The sequence below is a fragment of the Sinocyclocheilus grahami genome, unplaced genomic scaffold, assembly GCF_001515645.1.
Source record: "Sinocyclocheilus grahami isolate Dianchi unplaced genomic scaffold, SAMN03320097.WGS_v1.1 scaffold555.1, whole genome shotgun sequence".
Taxonomy (NCBI): domain Eukaryota; kingdom Metazoa; phylum Chordata; class Actinopteri; order Cypriniformes; family Cyprinidae; genus Sinocyclocheilus; species Sinocyclocheilus grahami.
In genome coordinates, this window is record NW_015505734.1 from 296,995 (window position 1) to 314,394 (window position 17,400).

Sequence of the window (17,400 nt, forward strand, 5' to 3'; positions counted from 1 at the left end):
GTAACAGTAACATTTTGAGATCCCCAACTGACAAACCTAAAAGATCATGTTATAAAAAAGAGGAAATATTCACTTATATATAAGATAATATCTTTATGATACTTTAAAATATTTTATTAATAAAAAATAAATAACAAATTTAAATATTATTAAATAATAAAACATTTGATTAAATTATTATTACAGAGATATATAATAAATATAAAAATACCAGATTTAGATCGATATTTCGTTTTTCAATAAAAACATGGACATTTCATATGTAAAGCAAGGAGAAGTGTGAAAAATAGGCACAATACATCTTCTTGAAAAAAGAAAACAAAGTAATAAGTTATTGGAAGGTTTTTTTTCTGATGCCACTGTAATACTAATAACGCCTATAGTAGTAAAAGTTTGCTTCAGCTATTAATTTTTATATTTCGTTTTCATATTAATGATTGACACAATACATTAGCAGCATTTTGTGTGGAGTGACACCTGTACACTAATCAGGTTCAACACCGGAAGCCCAGTGCTCTCTCCCTTTAGACAAAGCGTTTTTGTCATTGTCAACAATTTGACATTCACTGCCTGTAAGAGTTGGTGTTGAGCTGGAGAGAGAGAGAGAGTGAGAGAGTGAGAAAAGCGAAGGGGGCGGGGCCAGACTTCACGGCTCCCTTACGGCACAGCAGCGTGCGTGCGTGCCCTCTGCATTTCTCTCTTTAATTGAGGAATCCAGACAGTGTGAGGGATTGATCTCGGCGATTCAAGTGTAATAATCTCTAACGGAGGCATATACTTAGCATTCACTTCCCAGGAGGGCATTTCTTTAATTTCTTTAGCAACATAATAAAATAAAATGGACAAGGAGAACAGGTCGGATGAAGAATTTGAATCACCCGAGGAAGAAGAGGTGGACCCGAGAATTCAGGTAGACTGCCACTGATATTTGTATTTAAATCATTTCAATCTATCGAATGAGATAAAAGGAGCGATCGTTTCAAATGCACTCATTACATTTACACATTGATTTAATTGGTTGGTTCATATCACATTTTGCTTATCGGCGATATTGCATGTTAATCCCTATATTGACTCCTTTATGCTTAGGGGAATTATTGATTAATTTTAATTGACGGCTCGTCTGCGGCACTGAGTGCACCGATGCCCCAATTCAATGTTGCCAGATCTCAGTGGAAAAACGAGCCACCTGCTCTGACAAAACAAACAATACGCCTGAAAGAAGTGACCCTAGGTTTTTGTCGCTGTGAAAATATCCTTATTCAGAATAAACTTACTATAAAAATGCAGAATTTGGATAAGAACCGAAAAAAGCAAGAAACAGGAATCAAATGGCGAAACAAAAATAGCTAATATCAGAATCAGAAAGAGCTTTATACACATACAAGCAATTTGCTTTAGTGACAGAAGCTTCCACTGCACAAACAGAATGACAGTGACAAGACAAGCCACAGATAATAAAAAGAATAAAAATGGGATAAGCAAATAGGAAATAATATATAAGAAATATTTTTAAAAATACACAATATACAAAATAGATGGTAATTATGTGTACAAATGCAAGGAAATGTAAATAAGAAGTATGTGTGTAAAATAAATAAATGTATAAATAGTGTTGTGGATTACACATTTATTGCCAAGTTAACTGTTCATGAGATGGGTTGCCTGAGGGAAGAAACTATTCTTATGCCTGGCCGTTTTGGTGCTCTATAATGCTGACCAGACAGCAACAGATCAAAGAGGAAGTGGCCTGGGTGTGAGGGTTCAGAATGATTTTTCCAGCTCTTTTACTCGCTCTGGATGAGTACAGTTCTTGGAGAGTCGGGAGGGTTGTATCAGTGATTCGCTCAGCAGTCCGGACTATCCGCTGCTATCTTTTAAGGTCTGATTTGGTAGGTAGCTGAGCTGAACCAGACAGTTATAGAAGTGCAGAGGATGGATTCAATGACTGCAGACTGAGAGTATAACTGTATCAGCAGTTCCTGTGGCAGGTTGAACTGCCTGTCAGGAAGTTGGTGATCCACGGACAGATGAAGGTAGGCACAGAGAGCTGAGTTAATTTGGACAGGAGTTGGTTTGGGATGATAGTTGAAGCTGAAGCTGACAAACAGAAAGTCCCTGGTTTGTCCAGATGTAGTGCAGTCCCATGTTGACTGCATCATTCACAGACCCGTTTGCTCGATAAGCAAATTGCAGGGGGTCCAGCAAGGGTCCAGTGATGTCCTTCAGGTGGGCCAGCACCAGTTTTTCAAATGACTTCATGACCCTTTAATGCCACAGGTCTATAGTCATTTAGTCCTGTAATTTTGGGTTTCTTTGGGATGGGGATGATGGTGGAGCGTTTGAAGCAGGAAGGGACTTAGCACAGCTCCTGTGATCTGTGTGAAGATAGGGGCCAGCTGGTCAGCACAATATATAGTGACAACTGCAATTGATCATGCTTCTTTATAGGCTACTATGGATGTCATGAACTAGCAATTGTGGAAATAATAATAAAGCGCAACTGGAGCCTGCCAATTTAGCGACTTTACGATTTGTATAGCTGCTTATAATAAGTGGACATGGCAGCACTGCATCAATTGTCGCCTTTTACTGTAGAGCCCTGATGCTTGGATTTCTCCACGGGTCACCCGTATCAAAATATATGTAGCATTAACCAACTTATCTCTCTCTTCTCTGTGCTACTGCAGTCTATGAAAAACAGAAATGAATTTCTCAGTGGAATATATCTCTGTTTCTGTTTTCTTTATAGGGAGAGCTTGAGAAGCTGAATCAGTCCACAGATGACATCAACAGATGTGAAACTGAGCTTGAGGTATGATTGCACGATCTAATATCCAAACAATTTTTTTCCTAAAGACAAGAATTTTGTCAGTTTTATTATAGCTAGTCTTTTTCTAATAGGAAAATGCCATTTTCAAGCTTCTTAAAATATAACATCAGATGGTAAATTGTTAATCTGTTACCTGTTTTATGTTTGGATTTTGTACCATGGCACATCAAGTAACAGAATGTGTTATAATGTTAGGATTATGCAATAGCTTAAGTGTTCTCTGAGCACCATAAATTACTGGAACTTGTATCCAGTAAAAAGGTATTTTTGTGCTAGTTCACACACTGTAAAAAGTTAACTTAAAAATATCAAAGAATTCACATTTGGATAGTTTTAATTTATACCACAAAATCAAAGGACGAGGAATATGTTGATATTTTGCTTTCATATACTTCGAATTTTTTCCCATAAAGAGCATTTCTAGACACACTGTCTGCACGCAGTAAACAAGGACATGTTAAGACAAAAACACACTCAGCTTTTCAGGCTCAGTCATGTGGTCACTCTGGTCACACTAAATTGTCCCAATGCCACTGAGTTCATTGTTTGGGCATGTCCTAATGTAATAATTTAATAAGATGACTTAGCTAGTCTGTAGTCTGACTGTGAGTCAAAAACAGACCGAAGGAGAAATACTCGACTGCTTGCTGATTTCTCTGGCTGACCAGTTTTATTGTTTATTTGGCTTAAACAGGACTCTTATTTTGTCCTTCATATTGAAACATCAGCACAAGCACAGCCTTCCACACTGAACATATAAGCAAGTTGTTTCCTGTAGATGAATATATATGTATAAGTATAAAGTAATAGGGTATATGTTAACTATATGTGAAATGTAGTGAGGGAAGACGAGGGACTTGGAGGTTTTTATAGACAGTCTTTATTGCCCAAGACTTTTCTAACCATCTTAAGACATTAAGGTAAGATTGGTTGTTGTTTTACACACACAAAAAGTTAGGAAATGACAATAGTTCTTGCTGTAGAAATGTTTATCTCCGTTTATGCAGAGTTTCATGAATCCAACACTTCGGACTGTTCTGAGAATCCAATAATTGAGCTATTTGGCTGTCAACCAAATTAGTGTTGCTTTTGCATCAATGGCCATGTTGCACTTCAAAGATTTTACTCTTGGTGTTTTAGTTTTCATGGAATATTTGTCCGTTGCAAATAATCAATCTGTGTTTTGACAAATGGAATTTAATCTCATTACTTTGCCTTAGGCAATAAATATAATATAATTATTGAATTACCTTTAAGAAAAAGCTTGTTTACAACGCAAGTGAAAAGCATATTTTCTGTGTGCTTTAGACGTCTTCACAGTTCTTCTTGCAAATCAGATTACAAATAAACAGATTTTACTCCCTTTTTATGTGAAGCACTTTTTATGTGCAAAGCAGATGACTCGAATGCCATGACAAGTTGAAACCTTTCCAGATTTCCAAGGGAATCGATTCTTATAAATTCTTAGTGTGTTTAATATTTATGTAGTTGCATAATTGTCCTTGTGTTTCCAATAACTCAATTGATTTCAGATGTTGTCAGCATAATACGGTAGATTCTATTAAGCTTGTTTGTGCCATCTCGCATCATTTCGGTAGAAATTATGTTTGGTAAAATTAACACAAAGCTGTATTAAAATTATAATCCTTGTTCATGCCAATAAGATAATTCTTACTTTCATGTTATGGCCTAAATTCCCTAAAAATAAAATTGTACTAAAATTATAATTCTGGCTGATACTAATAAGCTAATAATTATTTTAATATTATAGCCAATATTACAATTATATCTTTGTCTAAATAAAAAAAAAATATATATATTTAAAATGTAAATGCTACAAATGAAATTTAAGAATCACGACATTATAATAGTAGAGTATGAAAAATGGATTGTTTGTGTTATTAAAGATTAGCATTAGATGACGGCAAACATAACCTGATTGTAAAAATGGGGAAAATTAACATGCAAAATTATATATCCAATATTGACACATAAAATTTAATATTAGCTGGTAACTGATTTGGTACCGATATATTGTGCATCTCTGAACGTAGCCATTTTATTTGATTGTTTCTATTTGGTCCGTCTGTAGGATGCCAGGCAAAAGTTTCGCTCTGTGCTGGTGGAAGCCACTCTAAAGTTAGACGAGCTGGTGAAGAAGATTGGGAAAGCGGTGGAGGAATCGAAACCGTACTGGGAGGCCCGGCGGGTGGCACGGCAGGTGAGGCCAAGAAAATCAAAACAAGAATCCGATATCATCTTCCTAAAGCCAACTTCACCCACACAACATCTGTTTTTTGTCTGTGGTGGGTTTTCTTTTATCCCTCTCTGGAGATTGCTGTGCTATCATCTTGTTATCTGATATAAGCTGGATCGCACCGTAGCATTAACTCTAGATTTGTCACAGGTGCTTGGCTTCATTCATCACTTTGCTTAGAGAGAGTGAATGTTTAAATGCTCAAATCTCAGTTCTCTTTTTTTTCAAGGGCCTGTGCTATTTTAAGAGCAGATTATCAGTTTATCACAGTTAGTCCCTTTACAGCTGGGGTATTGAAGAAGGGGGCGAGAAAGGGGTGTAAAATGTCACATTTGCTTTGACTTCCTTATAAAATCACAGTTCCTCTTATTTTTATACAACACTTTGTGAACTTTAATTGACTGAATCAGTTACAATGGGAGCGTTGACCTGCTCTGAAACTGGGGCAAGATTATTTTAGTGTGTTGTGTTTTTCACTCCATGAAGGAAGAATTATAGAGATGCACCGATCAATCGGCCAGGGATCGGAATCGGCCGATTTTCCTCATGATCGGCCCAGATCGGTGGTCGGTCAGCCGATTTCGAGCCGATCCGTTTTGTTACCAGCGGCACAGGCAATAACATCAGCCGCACATTCTCAATGTCATCTCTCCGACGACCCCTTCTCTCTCACACACGTCTCATTCGCTCCGGTTAAATAGTGTTTGTATTGCGCATTATAGTCATTCCCACAGGTTTCGCGCTTATACCAAATGTGCACTCACCAACACTGGATGTGTTATTTTACATTTGATTACTTTAATTTCTGTAGTATTTCTTAACTGAATAAAAACTTACTTAACCTGAAAAACTTAGTTTCATAGCTCTCTTTATTCTATTGCATTTGTGCTATTGTTTGCCATTTTTTTTATTTGTTCTTATTTTATTACTGACTATTTACTTGTGCTTTTTTATGAAAATAAAACTTTGCGTTGAAGAAAAGTAGATTTTTGTTTGTATATGCTGTCAATTATAGTTCTTAGAAAGAAAATCGGAATTGGCAAAAATCGGTATCGGCAGATCACACTAACGAAAAATCAGAAATCGGCCAAGAAAATTGCAATCGGTGCAGCTCTAAAGAATTATAAATGGCCTATTAAATTTCACTGACAAAGCACTTGATTTTTTTAGGCAGTTTCCTTGGTGGTGAAAGAGGGCGATGTGTTCTTAGAAGTTATTGTTTTACTCTGCAGTGTTTTTATGGAACAGTACCATCTGGGTTGTCAAGGTCCTTTATTATGAAAAATGTGGTGGTAATTCATTTGAACTGGTTTAAACTGTCTACATTCTGTTGAAGGATGTGCATTTATACTGACTGGTTATTCTAATTTGAAACAATTTCAAGCAAGACTGTAACATTTAAACGATGAGGCCGTTACATTTAAACAATAAATTAAACTATAGTAAAGATGGCCACAAAGTTAAAAACATGGACTAAAAGCCTCAAAGTTCTCCTGATGTGATTTTATGGGTCTTTTACAGAAATGTGGAAATTTTATATGGTTTTCATATGTATAAAATTGATGTCCGTCTATACTCTGCATGATTAATTCCTCCCGTCTCTCTCTTCTCTCCTCTTTACACTCTTAAAAATAAAGGTGCTTCAAAAGGTTCTTCAAGCGATGCCATAGAAGAACCATTTTTGGTTCAACAAAGAACCATTCAGTCAAAGGTTCTTTAAAGAACCATCTCTTTCTTACCTTTTTATAATCTGAAGAACCTTCTTTTGCCCCAAAGAACCTTTTGTGAAACAGAAAGGTTCTTCAGATGTTAAAGGTTCTTTATGGAACCATTTAGACAAAAAGGTTCTTCTATTGCATCGTGAAGCACCTTTATTTTTAAGAGTGTAGTGTCTCTCTGCAGTGAACTTGACTGCAGTGGAGCTATAACTGTTGCCTGTCTCTGTGGTTTGCCACGTCTTTCTTTCCCCCACACTGTCTCTCGCTGACTGTCTCTCCCTAAATTTCCTCCAGTATATTTAGAAAGCATTTCCAATAACCATTTATGACCTCTGTTGCCAGTTTTTGTCACAAGCATCAGTGGAAATCCCCCCCTAATTCAAGTGATACCTTACTTAAAGCTAATTACTTTTCTTCTGAGCTTATTCTTGGTTGATCACTTCCCTTTTTTCAGATGTTACACTGTGCTATACTATTGCTAGAAGCAGTTTTAGACTACAGCATATTGTTTTAGACTACAGCATATTGTAGATCTGATATGTATAAAATTGATGTCCGTCTATACTCTGCATGATTAATTCCTCCCGTCTCTCTCTTCTCTCCTCTTTACACTCTTAAAAATAAAGGTGCTTCAAAAGGTTCTTCAAGCGATGCCATAGAAGAACCATTTTTGGTTCAACAAAGAACCATTCAGTCAAAGGTTCTTTAAAGAACCATCTCTTTCTTACCTTTTTATAATCTGAAGAACCTTCTTTTGCCCCAAAGAACCTTTTGTGAAACAGAAAGGTTCTTCAGATGTTAAAGGTTCTTTATGGAACCATTTAGACAAAAAGGTTCTTCTATTGCATCGTGAAGCACCTTTATTTTTAAGAGTGTAGTGTCTCTCTGCAGTGAACTTGACTGCAGTGGAGCTATAACTGTTGCCTGTCTCTGTGGTTTGCCACTTCTTTCTTTCCCCCACAGTCTCTCGCTGACTGTCTCTCCCTAAATTTCCTCCAGTATATTTAGAAAGCATTTCCAATAACCATTTATGACCTCTGTTGCCAGTTTTTGTCACAAGCATCAGTGGAAATCCCCCCCTAATTCAAGTGATACCTTACTTAAAGCTAATTACTTTTCTTCTGAGCTTATTCTTGGTTGATCACTTCCCTTTTTTCAGATGTTACACTGTGCTATACTATTGCTAGAAGCAGTTTTAGACTACAGCATATTGTTTTAGACTACAGCATATTGTAGATCTGATACATTCCAGTGTCTCTGAATAAAAAGCATTGTCTCGTTTTTAAGGGGTCAGTCTGATGTACCATAAAGCCATACTATAACTTTTAGAAATGAAAACCTCTTGTTCAGAAGTTAAAACAGCTTGTTCATCAAGCAAGAGCCTAGTATATTTTCTCTTACGAATATGATTTCTTATCTGTGCTTTAATGTGTTTAGATTGGCCCACTTTAAAGTTTAGTTTACACTCATACAATCGTCAAGTGTCCATCAGAGTCCTTTCAAAAAATGCATGGATCACAAGGCCTCTGCAGCAGTTGACAGTATATCTATGCTTTGAAAGCAGTTGAAGACTGTTGAGTTTAGACTGAATCAGTGATGACGTGTAATAAATGCAGGAAACTGTAACATCACCATGTATGACTGGTCTGCTGATTCGAGGTGGAAAGATTTTCAAGCACTATTCTCATATTAATAATTCAAAACACATTTCTCATTAAGAGCTCTTCTGAATAATGCACACACACATTCCTTCACATATACATGTCAGTTTTCCAGCTACTGTTTAATGGTCTTCCAGAATACTTGTAAAATATGATTTGACTAGGATGGATTTGTGAAAACTTTAGCTTTATTATTCAAGAGTCTTGTTAAAGGCGAACATTTTTTTGAAGTTACATGGTTTACTGCAATTATCTTGGTAGTAATGGAACAGAAAGCATTGTTGCCATCAATTTTTCACCCTTTTCTTATTATCAATTCTCAAAACATGACTTCTCTATGTAAATAACTTACATAGTGATTTGCCATCCTCGTGTTTAGCTAATCATTATATAACCACGATGTAGAGTGTGGAAATCAGTACCAACGCTTATGCTGTGAACATTAGACTCTTTCTACATATAACTCTGAACTCCTCTACTTTAAAAGAGCCAGGGAAATCCTTTTGCCGTGATGTGTCTTCAGAGCGCACTTGAACACAGGGAAGGACATTTATGCTGCCCAATAATGATTTCAATGGTCTCACTCAGCACTTCGGTTTGAAAAGTGGTCACTGCTCTTTTCAGATGGGCGATGCACAGGTAAAACACCTGCAGGAAATTCCTTCACTTTATGACTACCTCAGATGTTACCTTGTGTTCTCCTAATGCCAGTATAAAAGACAGATGTTTCCACTAAACTACAGGAAAGTGTTGCTTTAATACAAACAGGATCATCGCAACATTTATAACATTATTTTTCACGTATTTTGATATACATTGATGTATATGCGCACGCACACATATATATTTAGACACATATATTTATACTAGCATTACTAGTATCCTTTCTCTCCCCTAATGATCCCAAATCCATTTGCAGCATTGAATAGGCTTAAACCAGACCTTTAATTCACCTACTAACCAAAATGAGTCTTTCTTGGATGGTCAGTCCCTCTTTGAATCCTAAGACTTAAATTGCTCTGAAAAGCTGGTTGCAACAGTGCAAAATTCAGTTCTCTGTTGCCCTGTTATGTGGAGCAAATATGTTAGTCTGCTTTATTACATCATTTTGGCAGTCAAACATTGAGTCATATTGAGGCAGTGCAATGAAACCCCTTAGATAATATTCTGCAATGTTTGGCTGCAAGTCAGGAGGGATGGTTGTAAATGCCTTTATCTCATCCGTGGCTACCTATCATCTTTCCTCTCTTTTCTGATTGATTATTTTTCCTGTACCCATCCTCACATGGCATATGTGTTGGCAGGAAGTTAATAAACCACAGTACTCAGAGGAATGAGAGAGAAAATTGTGTCCATTTGCAGAAGCCCTCGTGACCTCTGCTGGGGAATTGGGAATTGGACTGTATGTATGCTTGCTTGGTTGAATGTGTGCTTTCTTGGTGGTAAACTGTTATAATGGTGAACACATGACACCAAAGGAGATTTATTGCAATCAGTTTATGAGTCATAACCCCTCCATTGCCTTCCGCCTTCAGTCAATAATCTTTAAACAATAAGTTAGAGAATTTCATAATGACTATATTTATCACAATATTAAGCTCCATTGATTCCTTAATGACAAAGTATGTGGGGTTTTATTTTATGGGAAACCCAAGTGTACTTTTAGCCCCAATTAAGTCCAAGGTGTATTTTCTACTACAGAAATGTTTGATAAGATAAACTTTGAAGTCTCACGTTTAAGCTCAAAGTCCCAGTAGCCCAGTGTGTGTTGAAGTAATAAAAGCATTAGTCAAGAGTCACAATGACCTTGTTTTTTATGCCATGTGAAACAAAATGCATAAAAGCATGGCAAATGACTTGATTTTTATGTCAGAACCAGGTCAGTTGTTTAATAACATCAAAACAGCATGTCAACTGGGTCACCCTCGACTCAAAACATCTCATTTTGAGACTGCCTCTGCATTATTTTGATTAAAGCTGGAGTCAATAAAATCAGAGGATTGAAAGCGGATAGAGCTTTGATTTAAGAGGACTTTTTCATAAACAAAGAGAAGTACTTTTTTGTCTATTTAATTGCAGTAAAATTAATAATCAACTTCTCTGTGTAAAAGCTGAACTGAAATCACATTAAAAAAAAATTATTCTATAAAATCATTTTTGCGCCGCTTGTTAAATGTTAGATATAGTTAATTCCAGTGCCTCATTGTGCAGTGGAACTGATTTGAAGCAGTTAATATTAACATGCTGCTGCTGAATTCTTTACAGTGTACTGCCATTTTTAAAGTCATATAGCTTGATCGTTGTCTTATGTTTTATGTTGCTAAAATACACTTTTTTATTTTATTTTACAACTTACATCAGCCCTTCCATCCATCTGTGTCCTTTACTGATTGGATTGGAGATCTGTCCTGCCATCTGCAGCGATCCCCTGCTGTCAGCTCTCCGTGGCAATGCGGCAGCATCACATCAACTTTGAAGCCTGAGCTAAAAATAGCCTGTGTGTGAGTGAAGAAGGGATGGAGGAAGAGGGAAAGGAAAAAGTAAATGGATTGAGCTGTGTTAAAATGAAGAATGAAAGACAATGATAGGACAGATTGGAGGAAAGGTAGAGGATTATCCCTGAGATTATTGCATATCCGTGGGATTGCCATTTACAGTGTTTGATACTGTACATATTCAGTTTTCGGTCTCGTAGCATTCTTGGTCTCATAGTAGAGATGTGAGTCACAAACATATCTAAACTGTTCTTTTTTTTATCATGAAAGTCAACCTATTTGCTATGACTAGCATGTACAGTATGTAGAATATTCATGCTGCTCTTTTCCAATATGATCAATTTAATTTTAGTTTCAAAAGGCACCAAATAATGTTTTATGTATGTCTGTATATGTATGGATCGATCAATAGATAATATAGTAACATTATGCTTTAATGCAGTACATCAACCTTTATGAATTACAGTATGATTTTCTCTAAATTTAGTTGATTTTCTCTACACTGTAAATCGCTTCAAAGTGTAAAACTGGCTCCTTGCCATTGGTTGGAAAACAAATCCAGTTTTGTTTGGTTAAGTAGACGGAGTCGGTAAGAGGTTTCTACAGGCTTTTCTGTCAGTGGGAGTAACTTGGAGATTAAAGTTAAAAAGTGAAGGAATAGGAAAGGATTATATTTGCATGGCTTTAGCATGGCTGGCTTTAATTCACCATAAAGGAAGTTCAAGGGTGGCTTTAATATGTCACCATACAGGAAGCTCTGTGTATGATTTAAAGTCTGTCTCTCTCTCTCTCTCTCTCTCTCTCTCTCTCTCTCTATATATTCTACAAAGGATTTTTTATTTACCAGGCAGTGTTTTTTGATGGTTAGGCATTGAGCCTCATGCTCTCCGGCCAGCTGGTTCTCTGAGCAGGTGGTTTACAATCTGCCAGCACAAAGTTTAATCATGACAGAGCACTGGTTAATGTCTTTGTCATCAGACACGCAAGGTTGACGTTCCTGCCCTCTACCTGTTCCACAGACTCAGCTGGAAGCACAGAGATCCACACAAGACTTCCAGAGGGCCACAGAAGTACTGCGGGCGGCCAAAGAGACCATCGCCCTGGCTGAACAGAGGCTGTTGGAGGATGATAAGCGGCAGTTTGACTCGGCCTGGCAGGAGATGCTCAACCACGCAACACAGCGAGTGAGTGATACAAAGGTGTGGGATGGTAGATTGAGGTGTACCAGAAAACACTCAAAAATCCATGTTTTGGTTTGTAGGTGATGGAGGCCGAGCAGATAAAAACACGCAGTGAGCTACTGCACAAGGAGACTGCTGCTAAATACACTGCCGCCATGAGTGGTATGAAACAGCTGGAGAAGAAGCTCAAACGCACCATCAACAAGTCGAAGTATGTACCGATTCAACCGTTAAACACACAAGCATTCAGTGAAACCATTTAAGCTTGTAATAGTCTTTGCTTAACATATCTGATGCATATTTCACACAAAAATAGCACAATGATGCACAAGCATCCAATGGAAGGTGGCTAGGTTATGTTTATGGGAACTGTAGGGTTTTTTGTTGTTATAGTTAATTTACTAGTAATTTCAGCAGATAGCATCTTCTAGTCTAACTAGGTAGTTTTTGTCCATAATTAGTTTATGCTGAGAGTCAAGCGTCTGTGAGACTAGGCTTATGTTAAACCATGAGTATCTGAGGGGAGCTTTAGTTGAGGGTGGGTTTCTCACCAGTGATAGTGACTCAGCAGGATCATAGGGGAGCTCAACCCTACTTATCTTCTCACTCAGCATTTGCCTAATGTGTCAGCATATGTGAACAGTTGCCATGGTGATATGTACAATGCTATTTATAGGTCTTTACAGGAGCTCTAATCGCTTTTTCTTCCTCTCTCTTTCAGGCCCTACTTTGAAATGAAGGCAAAATATTACTTGCAGCTTGAGGTATTTAAAGATGACTTATGGACATTTTGTTATAAGTAATACATGCTAAATACATAGTGCAAACATAGTATAAGTACTTTGTCTTGTTTTCCACTGTCTAAATATCTTGTCTTATAGAAAAAAACAAAACAAAAAAAACTTTACTCAGTTCCTTAATTCTTAAAACATTTACAAAATTTCACAAGATAAGATAGTGTTGAATTAAACACAAAAAAGGTATTTTTGAAGAATGTAGGTATCTAAACATTTGCTGGTAGCCATTGACTTCCATAGTATTTTTTCCATAGTATGGATGTCAATGGCTACCATCAACTGTTGGTTTGGTTTTTTCATTTTTTGATAAACTGTCTCTTTAAGTTTATTTTATTTATCCTGTTGTCAAACAGTTTTTATCTTATTTTAAGAATATATGACTGTGGACCACAAAACCAGTCATAAGGGTAAATTTTTTTTAAATTGAGATTTATACATCAATGGAAAGCTGAATAAATATGCTTTCCATTGATGTATGGTTTGTTATGATATGATAATATTTGGCCAAGATGCAACTATTTGAAAATCTGGAATCTGAAGGTGCAAAAAAATCTAAATATTGAGAAAATAGCCTTTAAAGTTGTCCAAATGAAGTGCTTAGCAATGCATATTACTAATCAAAAATTAAGTTTTAATATATTTACAGTAGGAAATTTACAAAATATCCTCATGGAACATGATCTTTACTTAATATCCTAATGATTTTTGGCATAAAAAAATGAATAATTTTGACCCATACAATGTATTTTTGGCTATTGCTACAAATATACCACAGCGACTTAAGGTTGGTTTTGTGGTCCAGGGTCACATATTTAAAGACATTGCCACTGGATTAAGAACAAATATGGGTAATTTTGGTTCTCAAAAATGTTTGGTTCTCAGAAAAAAATTCTCTATTTTGTCTTTCTTTTTTCTATTTTTAGACCATGTTTCCATATACTTTTTTTTTTTTTTTTTAACATCAGCTTAATTTTTTCTGTCCTTATCTCTTAAGCAATTGAAGAAGAATGTGGATGACCTCCAGGCCAAGTTGACGCAGGCTAAAGGGGAATATAAGTCAGCCCTGAAAAACCTGGAGATGATCTCCGATGAGATCCATGAGCGCAGACGCTCCTCAGTCATAGGCCCGCGGGAGAGAGGTGTGGGGGCAGAGGGTGATGGTGTCATTGGTGAAGACTTGTCTGGCTTCAAATTGGAGTCTGATGGAATTTCAAGTGAGTACCAGTTATCTTGTTCTTGAATTTTCATTCAAGCAGAGCTATATACTGTATGTAGTAACTCCGTACATAACATATAGGATCTGTCTGTCTGTTTATAATACAATATATATAGATACACAGATTTTTTTTTTTGAGTCCTCAATCAGTTCTTTTAAAAAATCAAAAATATTGCCTTTTAACACGCCTAAGGATGTTTCAGAGCCTGTGTCACCTTGTCTGATCTTTCCTCTCTGTCTTCCTGAAGTGGCATCTGGGTCCTACGAGGATGAAAACTGCAGCACCAGTGCCATGTCCATGGAAGACTCAGAGACTCAGTCCAACAGTAGCTTCAGTTCTGGGCCGAACAGCCCACTGGACTTGCCCTGTCCTTTCTCCTCCTCTTCCTCTGGCTCTCCGAACTCCACCTCCCCTTCCTCTCGCCCCTGCAGTCTAGACCTGCCCAGCACCGTCTCTTTGTCTGACTTTAGTCTGATGTCTCCCATCCTCGGCCCACGCAGTGAATGCAGCGGCGCCTCCTCCCCTGAGTGTGACCTAGAGAGAGGTGAGATATTCTTAGATACGTTTGCGTTGACGGATTGGGCCCAAATACTGCTGCATTTGCACGTGAGGGATTGTATTAAGACTTGCTCTTATTTCTCCTGTGAGACGATGTCATTTTTCTTGGTTTCCTGCCTGCTTGCACCTGTGTCACTGATGGATAGCTGGGTGGCGTTTCAGTGCGAAAAAGCACGCCAAACAATGTATTTGGTAAAATTGACAGTTTTTAAAGTAGGGCTGTTCATTTAACACATACATTTATCAACAAAAAAAAAATTTGAATAATTATATTTAATTTTTAATTTATATTACATTAAGACTGCATTTAGTGTAATTATAAAAAAGATATTACATTACATAATATTACTAGATAATGCCAAAAATAAAAAATATATAAAATGTATTCTAAATATTTGTAATATATGCATAGCTTTTATTATAAAATATTGCATTATAATATTTTATAATACTGTAACATAATTAGTATAATAATTTGTATGGTATATATTTGTGTAGTTATTAAAAATGTAAAAATCGAAACATTTCTGTAATATATGTATGTGTTGATTAATATTATTTTACAATTCTTAGTGTATAGAATTTCAATATATAATATTACAATAATGTGTGTGTGTGTGTATGTGTATATATATATATATATATATATATATATATATATATATATAGTAAGTGATGAAAATATATACAATTTCAATTATTAATATTTATTTTCTATTTTGCTCCGTAGTTAATGTGGTTGATTAATTGGCTTAATCTTTGCGTACAGGTGACAGAGCAGAAGGTGCCGAGGCTGTACTGGACAACATTCTCAATAACAATAGCAACACCAAAACAACCTTTGGCCTGGATAGCCGTTTCCGCCTGCTGTCTCTAAAACTTAGCCGAAATGAAAGCAGAAAAAACTTTGGCCGAGACCCTCTGGGTCTGGCTCAGCACCCCGCCCCAGCCACAATCCTGCTGGATGGGATGTGACTGCAATGCCTGCTACGCCAATGTATCTGATGCATTCATCCCCATTCTGTGCGAGAAGCACTGGCAGTCACCCGTCCTCCACTTCACCAGTATGTCATCACAGCCCATTCCTCTCACTGTCTAGAATGTTCCGCCAACTTTCAGACTGAACTTTCACTCGATCTCAGGGGTGTGAGATCACAACACAATGTGCTGAGGAGACAAATCTGCCATTTGGAAGCACATAGTACGGAGTTAAGCTTTGAAAAGAAGGTCTCTGTACAACACGATTAACGTTCCAGATCTAGAGAGACTGAAGACACTTAAGTATGGCGTTAGCACTTGTCTTTTTCTTATAAAATGCATTTGAGATTCATTATGCTCTAAATGTATGCCACTGGTTGTCTTTGTAACCGTGTCCTGTAAAATATACAGTCATTTGTGTGGAAGTATAATGTTACAACCGTTACTGAGTTCATGTATATCTAGGACATCTGAGCATGATCTCGCTTCAGCCTGATGCTCAACAGACTCGCCTGCACGTGTTTCACAAAGACTTCCATCTTCAAAAAGGACTCAAAACCTTCAGAGGAGCTTCTGCGCTGTCACAGTGACTTACAAGGAAGTGAAGCCAACCACCTGCATCACAGGTCACCACCTCAATGTTATCCAGGGACCTGCAGCAGCTACAGGCTGATCCATACTGGTCACTTTCACCTTCCTCCACAAGGTGAGGAGGAGCACCTTCCGCCAAATCCACTGCATGCCACCCAATTCTCTCTCTGTGTGAAGAACAATCTTTGTTTTCAATATAAATAGAAAGAGCAATAGATTCATATTCACATTTTTTTTGTGGAAGACAGTGGTTCAGAAAGTAGCATAAAAAGCTGGACTGCTGTACTTGCAACTGTTGCACTGTGAGGGGGGCAGAAGGCTTGTGGGGGGGACTTGCTGCACTGATGAAGAGGACAGTTATTGAATGTTCCATCCAGCTTCTGCGTGCAGTAGCCACTGGTTTTGAGACAGATGGCACAGCTTCAGGTCTAGTAAGTAGGCTGTGTGGTGTTTTTGTGTGACCTTGTGTCTCATCTTTTTCTGGCCTTTTCAAACATTCTTCTTCCGTTTGTTTTGTTAGTTCTTTGGTTATTGTCTTTTTGAGAACCGATGGTGAGGAAAGAAACCTTGTAGCAGTATTTAAGTTATTAATGACGTTTAGTCTTTTTTTGTTTACAAAGCTTGGGTAATTGTTTTCAGACTTAAATAAAATGATACCTGAAATGATACCTGATGCATGATTATTTTAAAATAAGCATACGAATGTGTGCATGTTGAAAACACAAACAGCAAAATGTTTGTTTCGTAACACTGAGTTGTGATTTTCAATTCAAAATGGCGAAGTTTCGAGTAGTTTACAAAACAGAATATTACTGTTGTGTTGGTCGTTTACCATTCTAACATAAAAAAGCTGCCAAATATTTCATATTTAGCCACTTACGTCTTACCTCACATTATAAAACAGAAGCGTTGCGTTGAAATTCACGCTCTTTTAATTGATTGGCCATGTCAATAATTTTGACATTAGTCCCTTTCACACAGGATACAGTATTTACTGGTAAATTACCGTTAAGAGATCATGTGTGAACAGGACCTTTTCGTAGTGATGTTAGAATAAAATTTACCGGTATTTTGAAACTGATGTCTGATGTGTGACGGGTGCTTCACCAGAAAA

General features: G+C 37.1%; 1 protein-coding gene across 1 annotated transcript; it reads left to right on the plus strand.

Moving 5' to 3' along the window:
- The first annotated feature begins 615 nt into the window (after positions 1–615).
- LOC107556100 (SH3 domain-binding protein 5-like) lies at positions 616–16,941 on the plus strand. The gene is made up of 9 exons (XM_016239127.1): positions 616–910; positions 2,753–2,815; positions 4,926–5,054; positions 11,984–12,148; positions 12,226–12,356; positions 12,867–12,909; positions 13,937–14,156; positions 14,407–14,703; positions 15,487–16,941. The coding sequence occupies exons 1-9, from the start codon at positions 839–841 to the stop codon at positions 15,690–15,692; spliced, it is 1,326 nt and encodes a 441-aa protein (XP_016094613.1). The 5' UTR covers positions 616–838; the 3' UTR covers positions 15,693–16,941.
- The last annotated feature ends 459 nt before the right edge of the window (positions 16,942–17,400 follow it).

What these genes read in the sequence shown, in the direction of transcription:
- LOC107556100 (XM_016239127.1), top strand. Translation starts at nt 839, where the DNA reads ATGGACAAGGAGAACAGGTCGGATGAAGAATTTGAATCACCCGAGGAA. An exon ending in GATGTGAAACTGAGCTTGAG is followed by an intron (nt 2,816 to 4,925) that starts GTATGATTGCAC and finishes GTCCGTCTGTAG; the next exon opens with GATGCCAGGCAAAAGTTTCG. An exon ending in TGAGTGTGACCTAGAGAGAG is followed by an intron (nt 14,704 to 15,486) that starts GTGAGATATTCT and finishes CTTTGCGTACAG; the next exon opens with GTGACAGAGCAGAAGGTGCC.